Raw genomic sequence first — 19,612 nt, forward strand, 5'->3', positions numbered from 1 at the left:
TCAGGACAAGCAAAAGGAAAGTACTTCTTGCCTTGCCACAAGACGTGCCACCGGTCATAAATCAGAAAGTTTTAAAGGGGAATTATACTACTTCATGAAGAAGGAGATCTGTTCATCACCGTTAGCCATGATGGCTAAACAGAATTTATCTCTTTATCCCACCTCCAAGGAGCTCTAAGTAGTGTACAGGGTGCTCCCTCCCTCACAGCAAGCCTGTCAGGCTGAGAGAATGTGGCTGGCCAAAGTCACCAAGTGAGCCTCACGGCCATGGGTTCCTCAGCCTGAGTCAAATGCTCAAACTACTAAACCCTGGTTCCACATTCCACAATGAGAGGCAGATACTGGGGAGTACTGAAGGGCGAGTGTTATTGTCCTCATGTTCTGCTTGTGGGCTTTTCCAGAGGAATCTTGATGTCCACTGTGGGAAACAGAAGGCTGAACTAAATGGAGTCTTGGCCTGATCCAGAAGGGCATCTTGTAGGTTCTTTTCCTGAACGAAATAAGACATTTGGACATCCTGCCTCTTGTCCCAGATTGCTAAAAGATCAAGAACAAAATTTCTTACTAGAGAATTGGGAAATCTGATCCTGAGTTTTGGCAACACTGGAACAATTTCATCAAAGTCTATGAAATTAAAGGAGATTGTGGTGATGCTCCCAGCCGTCTGTACACTCCAATTTCGATCAAGGGATTCCAGAGCTCCAGAGCCATATAGGTACACGGTGTCACCTTCTATCTCTACCAAGTGTGAATCGAGGACAGTCAGCCCCTGCGTGCCTTTGTTCAAAAGTGAATCAAGAGACCTGCAAGGAGAAATAAAACAGTCTTTTAAAGGCAAGCCCTACCAATTGAGGCAGTGGAAGACAGGAGTGCCTGGCGTGCTCTGGTCCATGGGGTCACGAAGAGTCGGACACGACTAAACGACTAAACAACAACAACAACTAGCATGTGGCTCAGTAACACTTCCAGTCCATGGCATTTAGAATAGATATTTAACATTACAATTTATTAAATTATACACCACTTAATGCCAAAATGGGCTCCTAAGTGGCTCACAAAGTATAAAACCCCATTACAAAATGTTTAAAATACAAACATCCAAAGCATGCAATAAAACAATTACATTTAGACAACCCATCAAGGAAAGCCAAGACAGATTATTTTAGCAGTGAGAGATAGTCAGATCAACTATCTAATTCAGTATTGTCTACATTAGTTGTTCCCAAACTTTTCCAGGCCACTGCCTCCTGGGTTCCATAAACTCATCCCCAGTGCCCCTACCCTACCCTACCCTATAAAAGGCACTGTTCAGAATAACAGTTTGCACAACCCACTTTGGAAGATGATACAATAAAATTCAAAACAATAAAAATTAATTGCACATTAATTCAAAATCCAATTAAAACTATTTGGTTTAATTTATTCAACAAAATGGATGAACTTGATGCTGTTATACCAGCTTTTCAAGTCTGATAGTCATTTACACCTTCAGCACCCCCTGCCGCCCCCTTATCTCTTAACAATGCAAAGCAAAAGAACTGAATATAGAAATGTGCTTCCTTGGCAGTAGGGCGGTATCAGCTTGCAATCTGTTCTTTGGAAAGTGGTGCCCACAAGCCCTACGCAAGTAGCGTAACTGCTGAGAGAGGGGGTCATGCTAACCAGGAAGTCTTCTTTTCAAATCTCTTCTGCCGTAAACTCACTAGGCAATGCACCCTGCCTCAGCCTTGTCGTGGCGAAGGGGCTTGAATAACTCAGAGAAGCTATGAGCTATTCCGTGCAGGGCCACCCAAGATGGACAGGTCATAGTGAAGAGTTTTGACTAAACGTGATCCACCTGGAGCAGGAACCGGCAAGCCACTCCAGTATCCCTGCCAAGAAAACTTCATGGACAAAGACAACAGGCATATAAAAGTTATGACGCTGGAAGATGAGCCCCTCAGGTCGGAAGGCGTCCAGCATGCTACTGGGGAAGAGCGGAGGGCAAGTACAAGTAGATCCAGAGCTGATGAAGCAGCTGGGCCAAAGCCGAAAGGACCCTCAGTTGCGGATATGCCTGGAAGCGAAAGGAAAGTCCAATGCTGTAAAGAAAAATATTGCATAGGAACCTGGAATGTAAGATCCATGAACCATGGTAAGCTGGATGTGGTCAAAAATGAGATAGCAAGAATAAATACTGATATCTTGGTCATCAGTGAACTAAAATGGACGGGAATGGGCGAATTCAGTTTCTTCTATGGGAGTCTTGCCCACAGTAGTAGATATGATGATCATCCAATCATCCTATCTACTACTGTGGGCAAGACTCCCATAGAAGAAATGGAGTGTCCCGCATAGTCAACAAAAGAGTGGCAAAAGCTGTGCTGGGATACAATCTCAATAATAACGGAATAATCTTGATACGAATCCAAGGCAGACCTTTTAACATCACAGTTATCCACGTTTATGCTGATGAAACTGAAATTGACCAATTCTATGAAGCCTTACAACACCTTCTAGAAATGACACCAAAGAAGGATGTTCTCCCCATTATAGGGGATTGGAATGCTAAAGTAGGGAGTCAAGAGATAAAAGAAATAACTGGCACATTTGGCCTTGGAGTTCAAAATGAAGCAGGGCAAAGGCCTGTCAAGAGAACAAGCTGGTCATCACAAACACTCTTTTCCAACAACACAAGAGATGACTCTACACATGGACATCACCAGATGGACAGCATCGAAATCAGATTGATTATATTCTCTGCAGCCAAAGATGGAGAAGCTCTATACAGTCAGCAAAAACAAGACCTGGAGCTGACTGTGGCTCAGATCATCAGCTTCTTATAGCAAAATTCAAGCCTAATTTGAAGAAAGTAGAGAAAATCACTGGGCCCGTAAGATACAATCTAAATCAAATCCCTTATGTATAAACAGTAGAAATGAGGAACAGGTTTAAGAAGAAGAAGAAGAAGAAGAGGAGGAGGAGGAGGAGGAGGAGTTTGGATTTGATATCCCACCTTTCACTCCCTTTAAGGAGTCTCAAAGCGGCTAACATTCTCCTTTCCCTTCCTCTCCCACAACAAACACTCTGTGAGGTGAGTGAGGCTGAGAGACTTCAGAGAAGTGTGACTGGCCCAAGGTCACCCTCCAGCTGCATGTGGAGGAGCGGAGACTCGAACCCGGTTCCCCAGATTACGAGACTACCGATCTTAACCACTACACCACACTGGCTTTACCACACTGGATTTAGATTTGGTGGACAGAGTGCCTGAAGAACTATGGATGGAGGCTCGCAACATTATACAGGAAGCAGCAACGAAAACCATCCCAATGAAAAGGAAATGCAAGAAAGCAAAGTGGCTGTGCAATGAGGCCTTACAAATAGCGGGGGAGAGAAGGCAAGCAAAATGCGAGAGAGACAAGAGCAATGCAAAGATATAGAGGAAAACAATAGAATGGGAAAAACCAGATATCTGTTCCAAGAAAATTGGAGATATGAAAGGAACATTTTGTGCAAAGATTACCATAATAAAGGGCAAAAAGTGGTAAGGACCTAAAAGAAGCAGAAGACATCAAGAATACACAGAGGAATTATACCAGAAAGATATGGATGGCTCATACACCCCAAGTAGTGGGGTTGCTGACCTTGAGCCAGACATCCTGGAGAGTGAAGTCAAATGGGCCTTAGAAAGGCCAGTGGAAGTGATGACATTCCAGCTGAACTATTTAAAATTTTAAAAGATGATGCTGTTAAGATGCTACACTCAATATGCCAGCAAATTTGGAAAACTCAGCAGTGGCTAGAGGACTGGAGAAGATCAGTCTACATCCCAATCCCAAAGAAGGGCAGTGCCAAAGAATGCTCCAACTACCGCACAATTGCACTCATTTCACACGCTAGCAAGGTTATGCTTAAAATTCTACAAGGCAGGCTTAAGCAGTATGTGGACCAAGTACTCCCAGAAGTACAAGCTGGATTTCGAAGGGGCAGAGGGGGCAGAGGAACCAGAGAACAAATTGCAAACATGCGCTGGATTATGGAGAGAGTTCCAGAAAGACATCTACTTCTGCTTCATTGACTACGCAAAAGCCTTTGACTGTGTCAACCACAGCAAACTATGGCAAGATCTTAAAGAAATGGGAGTGCCTGATCACCTCATCTGTCTCCTGAGAAATCTCTATGGGGGACAAGAAGCTACAGGTAGAACTGGATATGGAACAACTGATTGGTTCAAAATTGGGAAAGGAGTATGACAAGGCTGTATATTGTCTCCCTGCTTATTTAACTTATATGCAGAATTCATGCAAAAGGCTGGACTGGATGAATCCCAAGCCGCAATTAAGATCGCCGGAAGAAATATCAACAACCTCAGATATGCGGATGACACACCTTTGGTGGCAGAAAGTGAGGAGGAATTAAAGAACCTTTTAATGAGGGTGAAAGACGAGAGCGCAAAATATGGTCTGAAGCTCAACATCAAAAAAACGAAGGTCATGGCCACTGGTCCCATCACCTCCTGGCAAGTAGAAGGGGAAGAAATGGAGGCAGTGAGAGATTTTACTTTCTTGGGCTCCATGATCACTGCAGATGGTGACAGCAGCCACGAAATTAAAAGATGCCTGCTTCTTGGGAGAAAAGCAATGACAAACCTAGACAGCATCTTAAAAAGCAGAGATATCACCTTGCCAACAAAGGTCCGTATAGTTAAAAGCTATAGTTTTCCCAGTAGTGATATATGGATGTGAGAGCTGGACCATAAAGAAGGCTGGTTGCCGAAGAATGGATGCTTTTGAATTCTGGTGCTGGAGGAGACTCTTGACAGTCCCATGTACTGCAAGAAGATCAAACCTATCCATTCTTCAGGAAATGAGCCCTGAGTGCTCACTGGAAGGACAGATCCTGAAGTTGAGGCTCCAAGACTTTGGCCACCTCATGAGAAGAGAAGACTCCCTGGAAAAGACCCTGATGTTGGGAAAGATGGAGGGCACAAGGAGAAGGGGACGACAGAGGACGAGATGGTTGTGTACTCGAAGCTACTAGCATGAGTTTGACCAAACTGCGGGAGGCAGTGGAAGACAGGAGTGCCTGGCGTGCTCGGGTCCATGGGGTCACGAAGAGTTGGACATGACTAAATGACTAAACAACAATGATGTATATACAGAAATAATGCATTGAAATGAACTCACTTGCAGGATTTGAGTAAAACACTTACAATGGACAAATATAAATAGAAAACACAAATATGAGGTAAAAATGTTAAGAATAGATTAAGAATACTATTTTAATTTTAGTATATAAGGTATATAAAATTATAAGCAGAACAAACAAATATGTTATAAACCAGAAAGGGAAGCTGGGGGAAGTCGGGGGGGGGGCAGGTGTGAACTGAAATTGTAAAAAGCAATTTGAATTTTTGAATATGTTAAAACTTGTTGAAAAATCATAATAAAAATATTATTTTTTAAAAAATGGATTGGAATCCAGCCCCGAACCCAGTAGGGGGTGGTTTCAGGAAGATGGGAAAGGGGGAGTCATTGTTCATCCTCACCACCACTCCTGTGAACTTACCCCCAAACCGTGAACCCCCAATCCAAGTGTCCTGTTCTAGGCTGGATGGAACCCTATGCAGAAACACTTCTGTTAATAGCTGGGGATGCACTTCAACACTTGGTTGTATGCATCTACTTGGAGGGATAATACGGATATATCTTACATGGCTTTTGAGAGAATATATATGAAATACTTCCAACAGTAATATGCTTCACATATGTTGCATTAGGAATAGTCTTATTAAGCTTGCTCACTACCCAGTTCTGAAGTTCTTGCTTATTTAACATAAAACATTTTTATCTAATTTTCCCTGTCAAATATTTGGGAGTATCGTAATGTACAATATGTCAAAGCACTTACTGGAAGAATCCAACCTTTGTGCCAACATTAAAAAAAAAAATTGGCATCAACATCAATTGGGCATATTTATAGAAATCTAAAGGAATCTAGGCACTACTCAGAGAATGTTCATTGTGCATTAAGTTTACTTTCCTTGTACTGGCTCAGTTCCTCAAATTTATCACGTACAGAGCTTTTTTAAAAAAAAGCAATTCCAGAGAACAGTAGAACAATGATATTGAAAATAAGTTTGGTTGTGTTGACTTTTATAATTAAAAAATCAAGCATTGCCTCTCTGAACTTGACCTATTATACCATGACACAGTCTTTGCCAACAGGGGGCCCTCCAGATGTTTTAGACTACAGTTTCTATCAGCCCCAACCAGCATGGAGGACACCCCGCTGGCGAAGGCTGCCATCATAAGTGTAAAGTTATGGTGGGGAAGTGACCATAACTTCAGTCTGCTGTGCTGCTTAGCATATTGGAGGAAAGTGTGACATGGTCTTTCCTAATCTACGCATGATCCATGTCAACACCTGGGACTTTCTCAGTGTCTTCCCATGAACTACAGACCCTCCCGTGCATCTTGACTCCATTACACTAATGCTACTAAAAATCTGTCTGTTTCTGAATAAATGTGAGATTAGACACATGCTTGCTGTATCAGATTCTAGTTGTTCGCCCCCTTGCCAAAACACAAGGGATTATCTTTGTTCTTTGGAAAGAATATGGGTACCGAAACTCTCTCTTGGTCACAGCAGGGAGTAAGAATGGTGGGACTTTTATAGTGGACTCCTGCAGGTCCCTCCTTTGGCCAGCAAAAGGTGAGAATCTCTGCTTATCTTCCCTTAGTCCCAGTTTCTGGGGGCCACAACAGGCTCAAATCCTGGCACTTACTTAAAGCAACAGCTTCTACCTGTATGTGCTCAGCAGTTTAATATAAAGAGGATGATCTGTTATTCTATTACCTACAGAATTCTGATTTATAGAAATTCTACAGAGATTAAGAAATGTGAGACAACGCCCTGACAAAGGCCTCAGGTTGTGGAGAGAAGACAAGCCCTGACAGCCCCCCCAAAGTTGGTTACTCTAACACAGGCTGCCTTTAATAGTCTTCCTTCAGAGTAAATGGTGCCATGAACTGCAGGCCCACTTACCAAAGAGAGGGAAATATTTAAAAACTCGCTGCCTGGAAAATGCCCAGGATCATTGTAAACTCTGCAAGACTGTAGCCCAGCAAATAGTTCAGCTCATTTTGTAATAAAAGTAGTATTTTTGCCACTTTATTTTGAGAGGGGGAAAGGCAGAGCGATTCTTCCAACATCTTCTTCTATAAAAGAAAATTACAGTTTCCAGAAAGAACGTGGAAACTTATTTTACATGTTGCATTTTATTATAGACAGCTTGGCTGAAGAACCACAGCGTTCACAACCAGGAAATTACTAAGAATAAACCAGCTTCACAGCCCGTCCGAAAGTAAGTAAAAGAAAACTTTACGCAAAGAACTTTGCTTTAACTGGATAGAGGGGGAAATCTCTTAATACTACACTAATGCAGAGTTCTTGGGGAAAGGAAAGGGGTGGAATTATTAACATTAATAGATGCTACTGTAGGATGCAACGTTTTTACAAAATAAAAATAAAAAATACAGATGACAGATACTGAAAAAAGGCCACTATAAAATATATTCAGGATAATTTGTTCCATTTTGTTGCAAAGTCTAAAGAAACTTAATGATAGAATTAAATATGCATATGGGAGGGGGAGTCAAAGCAAGGCATGCTGGGATTTATTCACATTTCTGCCCTGCTCCTGAATAAAGTGGGGCTCTGTCACTTTCCCACCTGCCTTTCCTCCCTGAATTCCACTGCGGGAGGCTTCCCCACTTGGGCCAGCTCACCTCCACTCCGACAGCTGAGCCTGGGGAAAGGGGGTTTGAATTCATCTGAATGCACAAAGTGCTTTTCTTTAAGATACTCATTTGAAACATTTCTAGAGCACCCTTCATCCAACAGAAGTTAGGGCAGGGCATAATGGGGAGGATGAATAAAGCTATTCCAGACAGATACAAAAACAACCCAAAAGTAGAACATCAACTCTCATAATGCCATAGCAAAACGGCATTTTGCCATCTGGTGTGTCCACTCTTAAAAAAAACTTCATTAGATCCCTTAGACCTATCCAATTACCGCCCAGTTTCAAATCTCCCATACCTGGGTAAGGTAATTGAGAGAGCGGTTGCTGAGCAGCTTGGTAGGTTTCTGGAGGAAACATCGGCATTAGATCCATTTCAGTCCGATTTCCGTCCTGGTTTTGGGACGGAGATGGCTCTGGTTGCCTTAACAGACGATCTCCGTAGACAACTGGATCAAGGTGGGTCAGGACTACTGATCCTTTTAGATTTGTCAGCAGCCTTTGACATGGTCGATCATGATCTTCTGGACCACCGCCTCGCAGACGTGGGGATACAGGGCTTAGCCCGTAACTGGTTGTGCTCTTTTATCTCTGGTCCGGGACAGAGGGTGGCACTAGGGAGGGAAATGTCGTCGCGCCACTCCTTGGTGTGTGGAGTGCCGCAGGGCGTAATTCTCTCCCCGATGCTTTTTAACATCTTTATGCGCCCCCTTGCCCAGATTATCCGGAGCTTTGGGCTGGGCTGTCACCAATATGCTGATGACACTCAGCTCTATCTGCTGATGGATGGCCACACCGACTCGGCCCCAAACACATTGACCAGATGCTTGGAAGCTGTGGCTGGATGGTTTCGTGGGAGCCGATTGAAACTAAATCCTTCGAAGACAGAGGTCCTATGGCTAGGTCGGGATGGCATGGGGATGAGGGACCAACTCCCTTCTCTTGCGGGGGCCCAATTAGTGCCATTGCCTTCCGTTAAGAGTTTGGGTGTAATCCTTGACGCCTCCCTTTCCATGGAGGCGCAGGTTACAGCAACAGCCAAGGCGACATTTTTCCACCTTCGCCGCATAAAGCAGTTGGTCCCTTACCTTTCCCGCCCTGACTTGGCCACAGTGATCCATGCGACGGTCATCTCCAGGCTTGACTACTGTAATTCGCTCTACGCGGGGCTGCCCTTGAAGCTGTCCCAGAAACTCCAGCGGGTACAGAATGCTGCAGCGAGGCTCCTCACGGGGTCTCTGCCATGGGAGTATATTCACCCAGTGCTTTTCAAGCTGCACTGGCTCCCGGTGGAGTACAGGGTCAGATTTAAGGTGCTGCTTTTGACCTTTAAAGCCCTTCACGGCCTAGGACCCTCGTACCTCCGGGACCGCCTCTCCTGGTATGCCCCACGGAGAGCCTCAAGATCCATAAATAACAACACCCTAGTGGTCCCGGGCCCTAAGGAAGTTAGATTGGCTTCGACCAGAGCCAGGGCCTTTTCAACTCTGGCTCCGGCCTGGTGGAACGCTCTGCCTCATGAGACCAGGGCCCTGCAGGATCTGATTTCTTTCCGCAGGGCCTGTAAGACAGAGTTGTTCCGCCTGGCCTTTGGCTTGGAGCCAGTTTGATTCCCTCCCTCCCCCCCCCTCTCTCTTTTTTCCCCTTCTTTTCCTTCTCCTCCTGCGATGAGGCTACATTTTAATATTTTAATGTTCCATTATTTTAATTGTTGCGTTTTATTTTTGTTTTTAAGTTTGTAATCATTCATCTTGTTTTTATTATTGCTTGTAAGCCGCTCTGAGCCCGGCCTTGGCTGGGGAGGGCGGGGTATAAATAAAAAATTATTATTATTATTATTATTATTATTATTATTATTATTATTATTATTATCTTTCAGAGGCAGGGTGCCATTGAATACCTGCTTGCAGATTTCCTGCCAACATAAAGCTGTGGACCCTGTCAAGTAGGCTGCTGGAAAAGATGCATTCGTGGTCTGATCCTGTGGACGCTTCTTATGTTCTTTTTTATTTATTTGCATATCTAGCTCACCTTTTCCACCCACGAGCTCAAGGTGGCGTACATAGTTCTCCCTCCTTGTTTAATCCCCACAACAACCCTATGAAGTAGGTTAGGCTGAGAGGCAGGGACTGGCCCAAGGTGACCCAGTGGGCTGCATGGCCAAGTGAGGATTGGAACCCCTGTCTCCAAGGTCCGAGTCCGACACTCTCACCACTACCCCGCCCTGCTTCTCTCATGTTCTGCAGCAAGGCAGGGCACATCATCAAGAGGGGTCCCCCGTTTCTCAGCCAGGATTAAGACGGAGCCAGCATTGCATTTGAGCTGTCCCGCAAGGAGGATCTTGCCATCCCCATGTATGAACTTATGGAAAGGAGTTCAGACATTTCTGCCTCACCTTTATGTCAGCAAGAATTCCAGTCTCACAAAGTTTCCATTTAATAATCCTAAAGGAAGCACTGGTGCCATTAGTTCAAAGATTTTTTTGTCTCATGTTTTTTTCTTTTTAAAAAAGCTTAAATAAATTACAATTATTGGCTTTGGCAGGCATACTCAAAGCTATATGAGAAAAATAACCCAAAATAATTCCAGAAATTATCTTATGAATCATCAACAAAGTAACAGTTAAAGAACAGTTTCTGTTAAAATAACACAGGTGCAGGCGTCAACCAGGGAAGCAGACGGTTCAATTTGTGGAGAGCTGTTCAGAGGAGCCTGTGTTTATGAAGTCTATTCATGCACAAATAATTAACAGCTTCATTCAGCTGATTTTGCATTATCCGTTTGTTTGTTTGATCTTATTAAAATCACTGTATATTTTGAAAACATGCTGCCAATGGGGAAGGGAGAGAGGGAAAAAATCTGGACTTAAATACCAATGAAAAAACATTATTTTGGAAAACTGGGGGATCATATACTCCTCTAACTATTACAGTGGTACCTCGGGTTAAGAACTTAATTCGTTCTGGAAGTCCATTCTTAACCTGAAACTGTTCTTAACCTGAGGTACCACTTTAGCTAATGGGGCCTCCCGCTGCTGCCACGCCGCTGGAGCACGATTTCTGTTCTTATCCTGAAGCCAAGTTCTTAACCTGAAGCACTATTTCAGGGTTAGAGGGGTCTGTAACCTGAAGTGTCTGTAACCCGAGGTACCACTGTAATACTTTTTAAAGCCAAATACTAAAATCACAAATTTAAAATACAGCACACTTACGCTTTCTTGCAGCTTCCCTCCAGATGTTGGTGGGCTCACCACCCCCATCACCCCAGGAAGCAACGCCAATGGCCAGGGATGAAGGGAGCTGGAGTCCAGCAACATCCAGGTGGCTGCTGGATGGATCAAGGGAACACTTTCAGCAGAACTTCACTGGTATTTCTGAAGATGAATTCCTACCATCTATGAAAGTATAGAATCAAGGAACTGAAGAGCTGGAAGGGATCCCCAGGGGACATCTAGTCCAACCCCCTGCAATGCAGGAATTTCAGCTAAAGCATCCATGACAGATGGCCGTCCAACCTCTCCTTCAAAATCTCCAAGGAAGGAAAGTCCACAACCTCCCGAGGGAGACCGTTCCACTGTCAAACAGTCAGAAAGCTCTTCCGAATGTTTAGTCAGAATCCATTGGTTAGGATCCTATCCTCCTCCCAGAAAAGGAGAAAACAAGCTTGTTCCCTCTTCTATGTGACAGCCCTTGAGATATTTGAAGATGGCTATCCTATCTCCTCTCAGTCCTCTCTTTTCCAGTGTTGTTGACGAGCAGCAGCTGCTCCATCGGCTGTCACCGCAGAGCTCCCAGGCGGCGTGCACCACGCACTGAGGACCATCGTCCAAGGCCAGGATGGCGGGCAGGCTATGCATGTGGAGCGCCAGGCAGCAGCGCTGAGCTGGGTGCCAAGCTCTGGCTAAAGCCTCACGAAGCACCTGTCACAATGCCCATGGTGCGGCCCAGACTTGCTGCCCACCCGCCAGCCTCTCCACCCATGGCCGTGCCAGGTTTACCTCAGCGCATGGACAACAAGGAACTTCCTGCAGCCAATCTGAAACCGCACCAGCCTCACCTCCTGCCCAGAGGCGTCTGTGGCTTTGGATTGGCTGCAGGAGCTTCCTGGAGCCAAACCGAAGCCATGCCAGTGTTGCGGAAGTCAGGCCAGGCGCCTGCGGCTTATTTTCAAGGAAATGCCACGCCGGTTTAGCTCAGGGCAGGGACTGACCGAGCAGGCGGCAGGGTCTGGGGACCGGATTTACGAGCCTGCTGGGCCGCATCCAGCCCCCGGGCCGTAGTTTGCCGACCCCTACTCTATGGCATGCAAACTAAACATTTTCTGTTTTAAGTTAACTTTTCTGAAGTGAATTAACCTAATTTGCACAGAGAAATTGTCCAGTTCAACATTTTCTGGAAAACACAAATCACTGCTTATAGCAGACAGTGCTTTTGAATTGTGTGGATGAATTTGGGGAGAGACTGCAGGTGTGTGGAATGGTGGAAGACTGTGGCAAGTTGGACGGTATAGCCTTCAGCTATTCTCTTAATCACAAGATCATTTTACTCAATTTTATCTTATAATTATAAGCTCCTTTTCCTAGCTGTCATTTGCTGTTCCTATTTTTAGGGTTTTATTGCAGATTTCTTTTGGGGTCTGTGTGTTTATTTTAGTGTAGTTTATAGAGAAGGAGGGGGGGAGAAAGTGAGCCGCCTTGAGGACTTCACACCAGAAGACAATATAACTTTCCCTAAATAAAGAAGAAGAAAATTCTTGATACATTACAATAGCTTAACCCTTTAATTCCTATTGCAAATGGAATTTTAAAATGCACAAACATAGAACAGCAAATGAAAAATACCCTAAAATCCCTGGTACTCTGAACATTTATAGAGAATTTCTGGTTTACTTTAGCAAAAGACCAAAGGTGTATATTTCTCCTCATACTTTTTGTGGACCTCTGATTATTTAAATTCCGCCACTACCTTTATAAACAACAGGAAGACGGGGATGTCCAAAACAAGCTGAATCAAAGAGTCACAAAAAGCCTAAACTCCAATTCCAAAGGATCACTAATACTGGAGAATGCACAAAGACGCACATTAATGTTGCCTAAACCTTTGAAAGATGTTTCAAACTGATGAAACAACCCAAATTACACACACAGAACACCACTCTGTAATATACATCAGTGTAATGGAAACTTTCTGCTGGGGGGCAAAGTCTTTGACAAACCTAGTGCTCCCACCCACCCTCCCCACTGCTAACAAATCTCCTCCATTCATTTTAAGAGGAATTTGACCATCCAGTTGCATAATGCCTCAGGCAGTACTTTTATCCCACATTCCATAATTAATGTTGAATGACAAAATTTAGAGGGAGTAATAGGGCATGTAATAATATTGAGAGAGAGAGAGAGAGAGAGAGAGAGAGAGAGAGAGAGAGAGAGGATTACCAAACTTCCTCCAGCCAGGAACCAGAAACCAAGGTTCCACATGTGGTTCTCTGAGGGCCTCTAGTGGCCAATGGCAGAATCACATCCCACTTCAGTAATAGAGAAAGACCATCTCCCATGGTAACATGGGGAGGGAAGCATGTGACTCTTGATTCCCTCTCTGCTCCATCTCCACATGGCAATCTGCAGGAGAGGGGGGCAGGATTAAACTCTAAGCAAGATGCCCCAGGGTTTCACCTCCAATTTTGGGTTGTTTGTTGCCCCCTCTCCCCAGTACAAGATCCCATGCCTCATGACTGAGGCTGCTGTTGGGCCTTTCCCACTTCATTGTGGATTTTCTGGATTCTTCCCCCAAGAAGACACTGAAGTCCAGCTGACTGTTTGATTTTGGCTGCTAGAGCCGGAAAAAGGGGAGGAGGTAGCGGGGCAGCGGAAGAAAGAGAATTAAAGTGAAGGATTTTTATTTGTTGATTTGATGAATATAATAGCAGGGAAGAGAGCAATTCAGAAGCTATGAGTGAGACAAGGGAAAAATCAGACCTTAAAGAGAATGAATAGCAAGCTGTCTGTTTGGGATGGCAGGAAATGAAATTAGAGAAACACAGAGAAGAAGAGGAGGAGGAACTTTCCAGCTGCTCATGGGGACTTCCTGCCTGGGCGGCTCTAAGAGGCTGCGTAGCCCTTGTTGGCCAGGAAAACAAGGCCTCCATACCTGGTTTCCTCGGGAAATACATATGGAGTACTCCTGCTGTTCTGAGAAGATTCGTTGTCTTCGTTGTTTTCTTGGCTGCAAGGCAGGTGGGCAGAGCGGTTCTGTTGGCTCTCCCACTGATGGGCAATATTGCTAATGGTTAATCGTTTCTTTTCCTGAAATGATATACAAATATACAGTTTGAGAAAAGAGTTTGCTAAAGTAAAACAAAACGGCATTCTGGAAACTAAGATCAAAGAAATGGAATTACAGCAATCAGAAAATTATGTTGATTTCAGTTGGCTATCTGTTTGCTCTCAACACCGATTATTCCATCGGTGGCTTTTAACTAAGATAGACCCCCTACAATCAGAGGCTGCTAGACCCTCAGTGACAGTTGCTGGGTAGTTTGTGGGCTCCCCATAAGCCTGTGAGAAGTAGGATGCCATGGCCTGTTCCAGAGAGGCTCTTGTGTTCTTATAGGTAAGACAGTAGGAAGCATGGGCAGACTAGATCAAATACTCTATAGCAGGAGTTCCCAGTTGGCCAAGTTCTGTGGAACCCGTTTTTCAAAAGCCAAGCCATGGACCCCCTACATTTTCAAATGTTGATATCTCTGTGGTCATTTCTGTTATGTGACTGGTTCCGCCATACCCTCCAACATGTCCCAGAGCAAAGCCAGGCCGCGTCTTCCAGGCCATGCCCCCGCATGAGTCACACGACCTGCACAAGAGCATGGAACCCAAAAACAGGATGTCCCATGCCTTGGACGGGTATGTGCCTGGGTGGGTTATGCGACCTTCCAAGAGGGAACATAGGAACTTTATAGGAACACTTTATAGGAACATAGGAAGCTGCCTTATATGGAGTCAGATCACTGGTCCATCGAGCTCAGTGCTGGAAGTACCTCTCCAGGATTTCAGACAGGATTCTCTCCCAGCCCAACCTAGAGATGCAGTGGATTGAACCTGGGACCTTCTGCAAGAAGAGCAGGCGCTTTACCACTGATCATTCTTCCCCTGCGATGGAGGATGCCATGTGGTTTGTTTCCAGCAGGGAAGGAGCAGCCATAACAAGGAGACGCAGCTACCAGGGGGGTGGGATAAGTGAAGGGAGGGAAGGGCCCGGTTCTCTTCCATTTGCATCACACGAAGGCCACCGCTTGGTACCTTCAGTAAGGTCTGCTTGTGGCTTTCACGCCTCTTCTCTTCCTCTTTTCGTAAGGCAACAGATGCCATGCGCCTTTCTTCTTCCTGGGTTAAAATAAAACAGAGCACTGTGCGGTGAGACTCACGATGGTACTAGTCAAACTTTGCAAGGAGTCAGTCCATAGCAGGGTAGGGAATCTAAAGGTAACAGGGAAGTCATACTGGATTTTGTAAAAACACTGAAGTCATGAACAAGCTTTCAAGTTCCACAGAACAGTGTGTCCAGCTGCTAAGCAAAAAACAAAGAAACAAACCCAAAGTATCCCTACTGGGTAGACTGTGTAATTCAATTAAAAGAAGTCCAAGCATTCCCATATTTTCCAAGTAACAAAGCAATGCTCACAATGAAATCAAATATTAAAAGGTTCTTAATAACAATAATAAAAATATGTATACCCTGCCCATCTGACTGGATTGCCCCAGCCACTCTGGGCAGCTTCCAGAATATATAAAAACATAATAAAACATTAAACATTAAAAACTTCCCTATACATGGCTGCCTTCAGATGCCGTCTAAAGGTTGTATAGTTACTTATCTCCTTGACAACTGATAGGAGGGCATTCCAGTGGGAGGGTGCCACTATCTCACTACATAGTGAGGGAACCACCAGAAGGCCCTTGGAGCTGGGCCTCCGTGTCCAGGCTGAGCGATGGGGGTGGAGACGCTCCTTCAGGGATACTGGGCCAAGACCGTTTAGGGCTTTAAATGTCAGCACCAATGCTTTGGATGGTGCTAAGAAATGTATTGGGAGCCAGCAAAGATCCTTTAGGACCAGTGTTATATGGTCTAGGCAGCCAATCCCAGTCACCAGTCTAGCTGCCGCATTCTGGATTAGTTGAAGTTTCCAGGTCATCTTCAAAGGTAGCCCCACACAGAGCACATTGCAGTAGTCCAAGCAAGAGACAACTAGAGCATGCACCACTTTCGCAAGACAGTGCCCAGGCAGGTTGGGTCTTAGCCTGCGTACCAGATGGAGCTGGTAGACAGCTGCCCCGGATATAGAACTGACCTGTGCCTCCATGGGCAGCTGTGAGTCCAAAATGACTCCCAGGCTGCGCACCTGGTCCTTCAGTGGCACAGTTACCCCATTCAGGACCAGAGAGTCCCCCACACCTGCCTGCCCCGTGTCCCCAGAAACAGTACTTCTGTCTTGTCAGGATGCAACCTCAATCCACTGACTGCAACCCAACTTCCAACAGCCTCCAGATGCTCACACAGGATGTTTACTGCCTTAACAGGTTCCGATTTAAATAAAAGGTAGAGTTGGTATCATCCGTATACATATGAACACCCAGCCCAAACCCCCTGATGATCTCTCTCAGAGGCTACATATAGATGTTAAAAAGCAGGGGGCGGCAGGACAGAGTTCTGAGGCACCCCACGTAAGAGCCGAGGGGTCTGAAGACTCATCCCGCAACACCACTTTCTGGACACAGCCCAGGAGGAAGGAGCGGAACCACGGCATAACATTGCCCCCAGCTGGCTTCCCCAGAAGAATACCATGGTCAATGGTATCAAAAGCCACGGTATCAAAAGAACTGAGAGATCCAGCAGAACTAGGAAACAGCTTTTCCCTCTGTTCCTTGTCTACCGAGATCATCGACCATCTTCCATTATTGGAAAAACTGACACAAAAATTGGAAGTAGCAAGAGGCCAAAAGAAACCTGACAATTTTAATGCAGTCTGGTGTGACAGTTATGGTAGAACAGTACTAATAGTATACAGCACAGTTGCGCGTGCATGAAGGGCATATTTCAATTTTCCACCTTCCCCCTCCCTTATAATTTATAAATTAAAAATTTATAAAAATTTATAAATTTTTATAAATTCTAATTGTTATTGATATAAAGTACCTTTTACTTATGGTCACCAATCTAAGCATTAGACAATACTATACATAATTTCATATCTGTAATAATTGTAAGTTTTGGTATATACACTTTGACACAAATTTGTTAATACATTCAGAAATATATATATCTCAATGCAACCATGAATGAATAAAAATTATGTTACCATAAAATATATTAAAAGGTTCTCCAATGCAAGTATCTTGTGACTCTTAATTTTAGATTTATTTTATTCATTTATATACATCTTGGATGTTTTAATAAAAAGCCTCAAAATATATTTTTATTAAGAGAAAGTTCTAGAAAGAAGAAAATCTGTATGGCCAGATAGACCCTGCATATTAAATGCAATGAGAGTATTCAGCAGGTGGTTTGTTTAAAAAAGAAAATCCTTGCTGTCAAATTTATTCAGGACATACCTATTCTGACATTTTCATTCTATTTATTTATTTGCAGCAGTTGTAAGGATGCCTGTTGAGAGATGGTAATTATAGTAATGTTGGCATTTCCAACATTTTTAACTAAGCTGTTAAATAGGCTGCTAAAAGAGCCATTGGTTCAAAGTAAAGCCTGTTTAGCTGCATCATACTTTTGGGGTGGAGGAATTGTTTGGTGCAAGGTTCATACAAACATCTTTGGAGGGAATGTAAGACAGCTACTAACTTTCAGAGTCATTTCTTTCACTGTAAAGTTGAAGTGGACCTATTATTTCTCTTCTGGGGAGCAAATAAAGCCATCCTCTCCAAATGGTTAATGATCCATCTTCTCATAGCTGAGCAAATGGAGATAACCTTTCTCTGGAAAAGTGATCAACAATCTGCCCCTCCAAAGGTGGTATGACAGGAAGCTTTCTCTGTCAAACTTACCCAATGAAGTAGCCTAACCCAAAGTGAAATAAGAAGTGATGGGTTCTAGGAAGACTAGTTCCTTCCTCTTATATTAATTCCAGTCCAGGAGAACAGGCTGTCTCTCTCTCTTAATGCCTTAATGGTGAGGTGTTTATATTCTTGACATGGGAGGGAGTTTTTCTTTCATTCATTTGTCTCTTTCTGTGGGGGCTATTTGTATTCTTGTGTCTTTATGCAGTACAATAAGATCACAATTTAAACAGGGATTGGGTTCAATGGTGGGTGGGATTGCCAACACCATTTCCCCCAGAACTCAGCCCCTTTCTATTTTTTTATATTTATATATTTATATTTTTTGCCATATGTGTTAAGCTGAATGAGCACAAGTTAAATGTGTGTGAGTTGTGGGTTTACTGTACACAAAGGCTGGTTTCAAAAACAGCTTACCATGCAATTGGGACTGCTGCTTGTGCTCATTTATAATATCTGTATGTTATATGTTGGCTTTCTACTTCAGAGTGGCTTTCAACAAAAATACCAGTAAAATTAAAATGCTGAATATAAAATGCAAACTTAACAACGGTGAAGAGAAGATGCATCTTAACTAAAGTTCCCAGTGCTTACTTATGGGAAGGGGATTCCATAATTTGGGAGGGGGAGACCACTCTCTCCAGCTCTACCTGCCTAAATTCTGAAAGAGCCAATACCCAGAGATGAGCCTCAGAGAATGATCTTATGGAAGAGGAAACTCATACTGACACAAAACCTGCTGACACTGTGAATAGTCTGGTTAAATAAAACTCCTTGCTTATTTCAAGGTTTTTCCCCATCACAGAGTTTTCCCCACAGAGTTTCTCTTACTGTGATCTTCTTCATATCCAGCTGTCGGAGCTGCATCATATGGTGGAGAACAGTATGCTTGTAAAACGCCTCTTGCGCTATCGGGTTGCCATCTAGGGTGATGTCTGAAAGGGATGCAGAATCGGCAAGGCACAAGATGTCATCAAAACTAGGTGAAAAGAAAAAGGAATGGAACACAAGTCACGGATCTCAAACATACAACCATCAATTTCTATTACTATTAACCTTACAATAACCATTATTGATATCATTCCACTAATTAAAAGTAAGCAGTAACAATACTATTCCCCCCATCAAATAGAGAAAGGTGAATTTTTGCAATAACTGGTTAAGGTTTTTTTGACATATATGGTTTTATGTGACTTTCAAACTTAATGGGATGTTTCAGTTAACTTTCACAATATTCACTGGTTTTCTGTTGTAAAGGCTTGAAATGTGTGAATTGGGTTATATCCAGATCTGCTCCTGAGGGATGTCATATCAGTTACATCTATCACTGTCATGGTTTCAATCACTCAAATGTTTATCATGACTGAGTGACCAATAAACAAAGCACCAATGCAGTTGGGAATGAAATATGCTCATGAGAGGGCTGGCTGTTTCAGTTGCCCTTTTTTAAAAAAAGGAAATATATCAAAAAGGTTACATGTTTCCTCTGCACCTCTGCTTCTTTCTCCTGGACCCGCAAGCTTGTCTTTCCCATTCTCCCAATGTTAAATTTGCCCAACAACACCAATGCAGCGGCGGGGGGCGGGGGGCGGGGCGGGGGGTAGCATAGGGCTCTCCCATGCAATAGGATCCTGAACTGAACAAAATACAAAGTCTCAACAATGAACGAGTGCAAGTAATGGCAGGGGCTCAGATAATGGCAGAAGGGTGCAATGGCCAAAGAGATACGTATGTGAGACCCCTGATTCAGAGGGGATTTAACTGCA

General features: G+C 43.9%; 1 protein-coding gene across 9 annotated transcripts in view; it reads right to left on the bottom strand.

Annotated features, from left to right (window-relative positions):
- LRRC49 (leucine rich repeat containing 49) overlaps window positions 1-19,612 on the bottom strand; it is a 103,388-nt gene that overhangs the window by 46,636 nt on the left and 37,140 nt on the right. For all 9 annotated transcript variants that reach the window (XM_083712197.1, XM_083712192.1, XM_083712191.1 and 6 more), the window contains 4 exons: window positions 18,678-18,825; window positions 15,078-15,161; window positions 13,930-14,084; window positions 566-803 (listed from right to left, as the gene is read on the bottom strand). In XM_083712197.1, the coding sequence (XP_083568323.1) occupies window positions 566-803; window positions 13,930-14,084; window positions 15,078-15,161; window positions 18,678-18,825 (625 nt within the window). The remainder of the gene's footprint in view (window positions 1-565; window positions 804-13,929; window positions 14,085-15,077; window positions 15,162-18,677; window positions 18,826-19,612) is intronic.

Source organism: Podarcis gaigeae (genome assembly GCF_964106915.1).
Source record: "Podarcis gaigeae genome assembly, chromosome: 14".
Classification (NCBI taxonomy): domain Eukaryota; kingdom Metazoa; phylum Chordata; class Lepidosauria; order Squamata; family Lacertidae; genus Podarcis; species Podarcis gaigeae.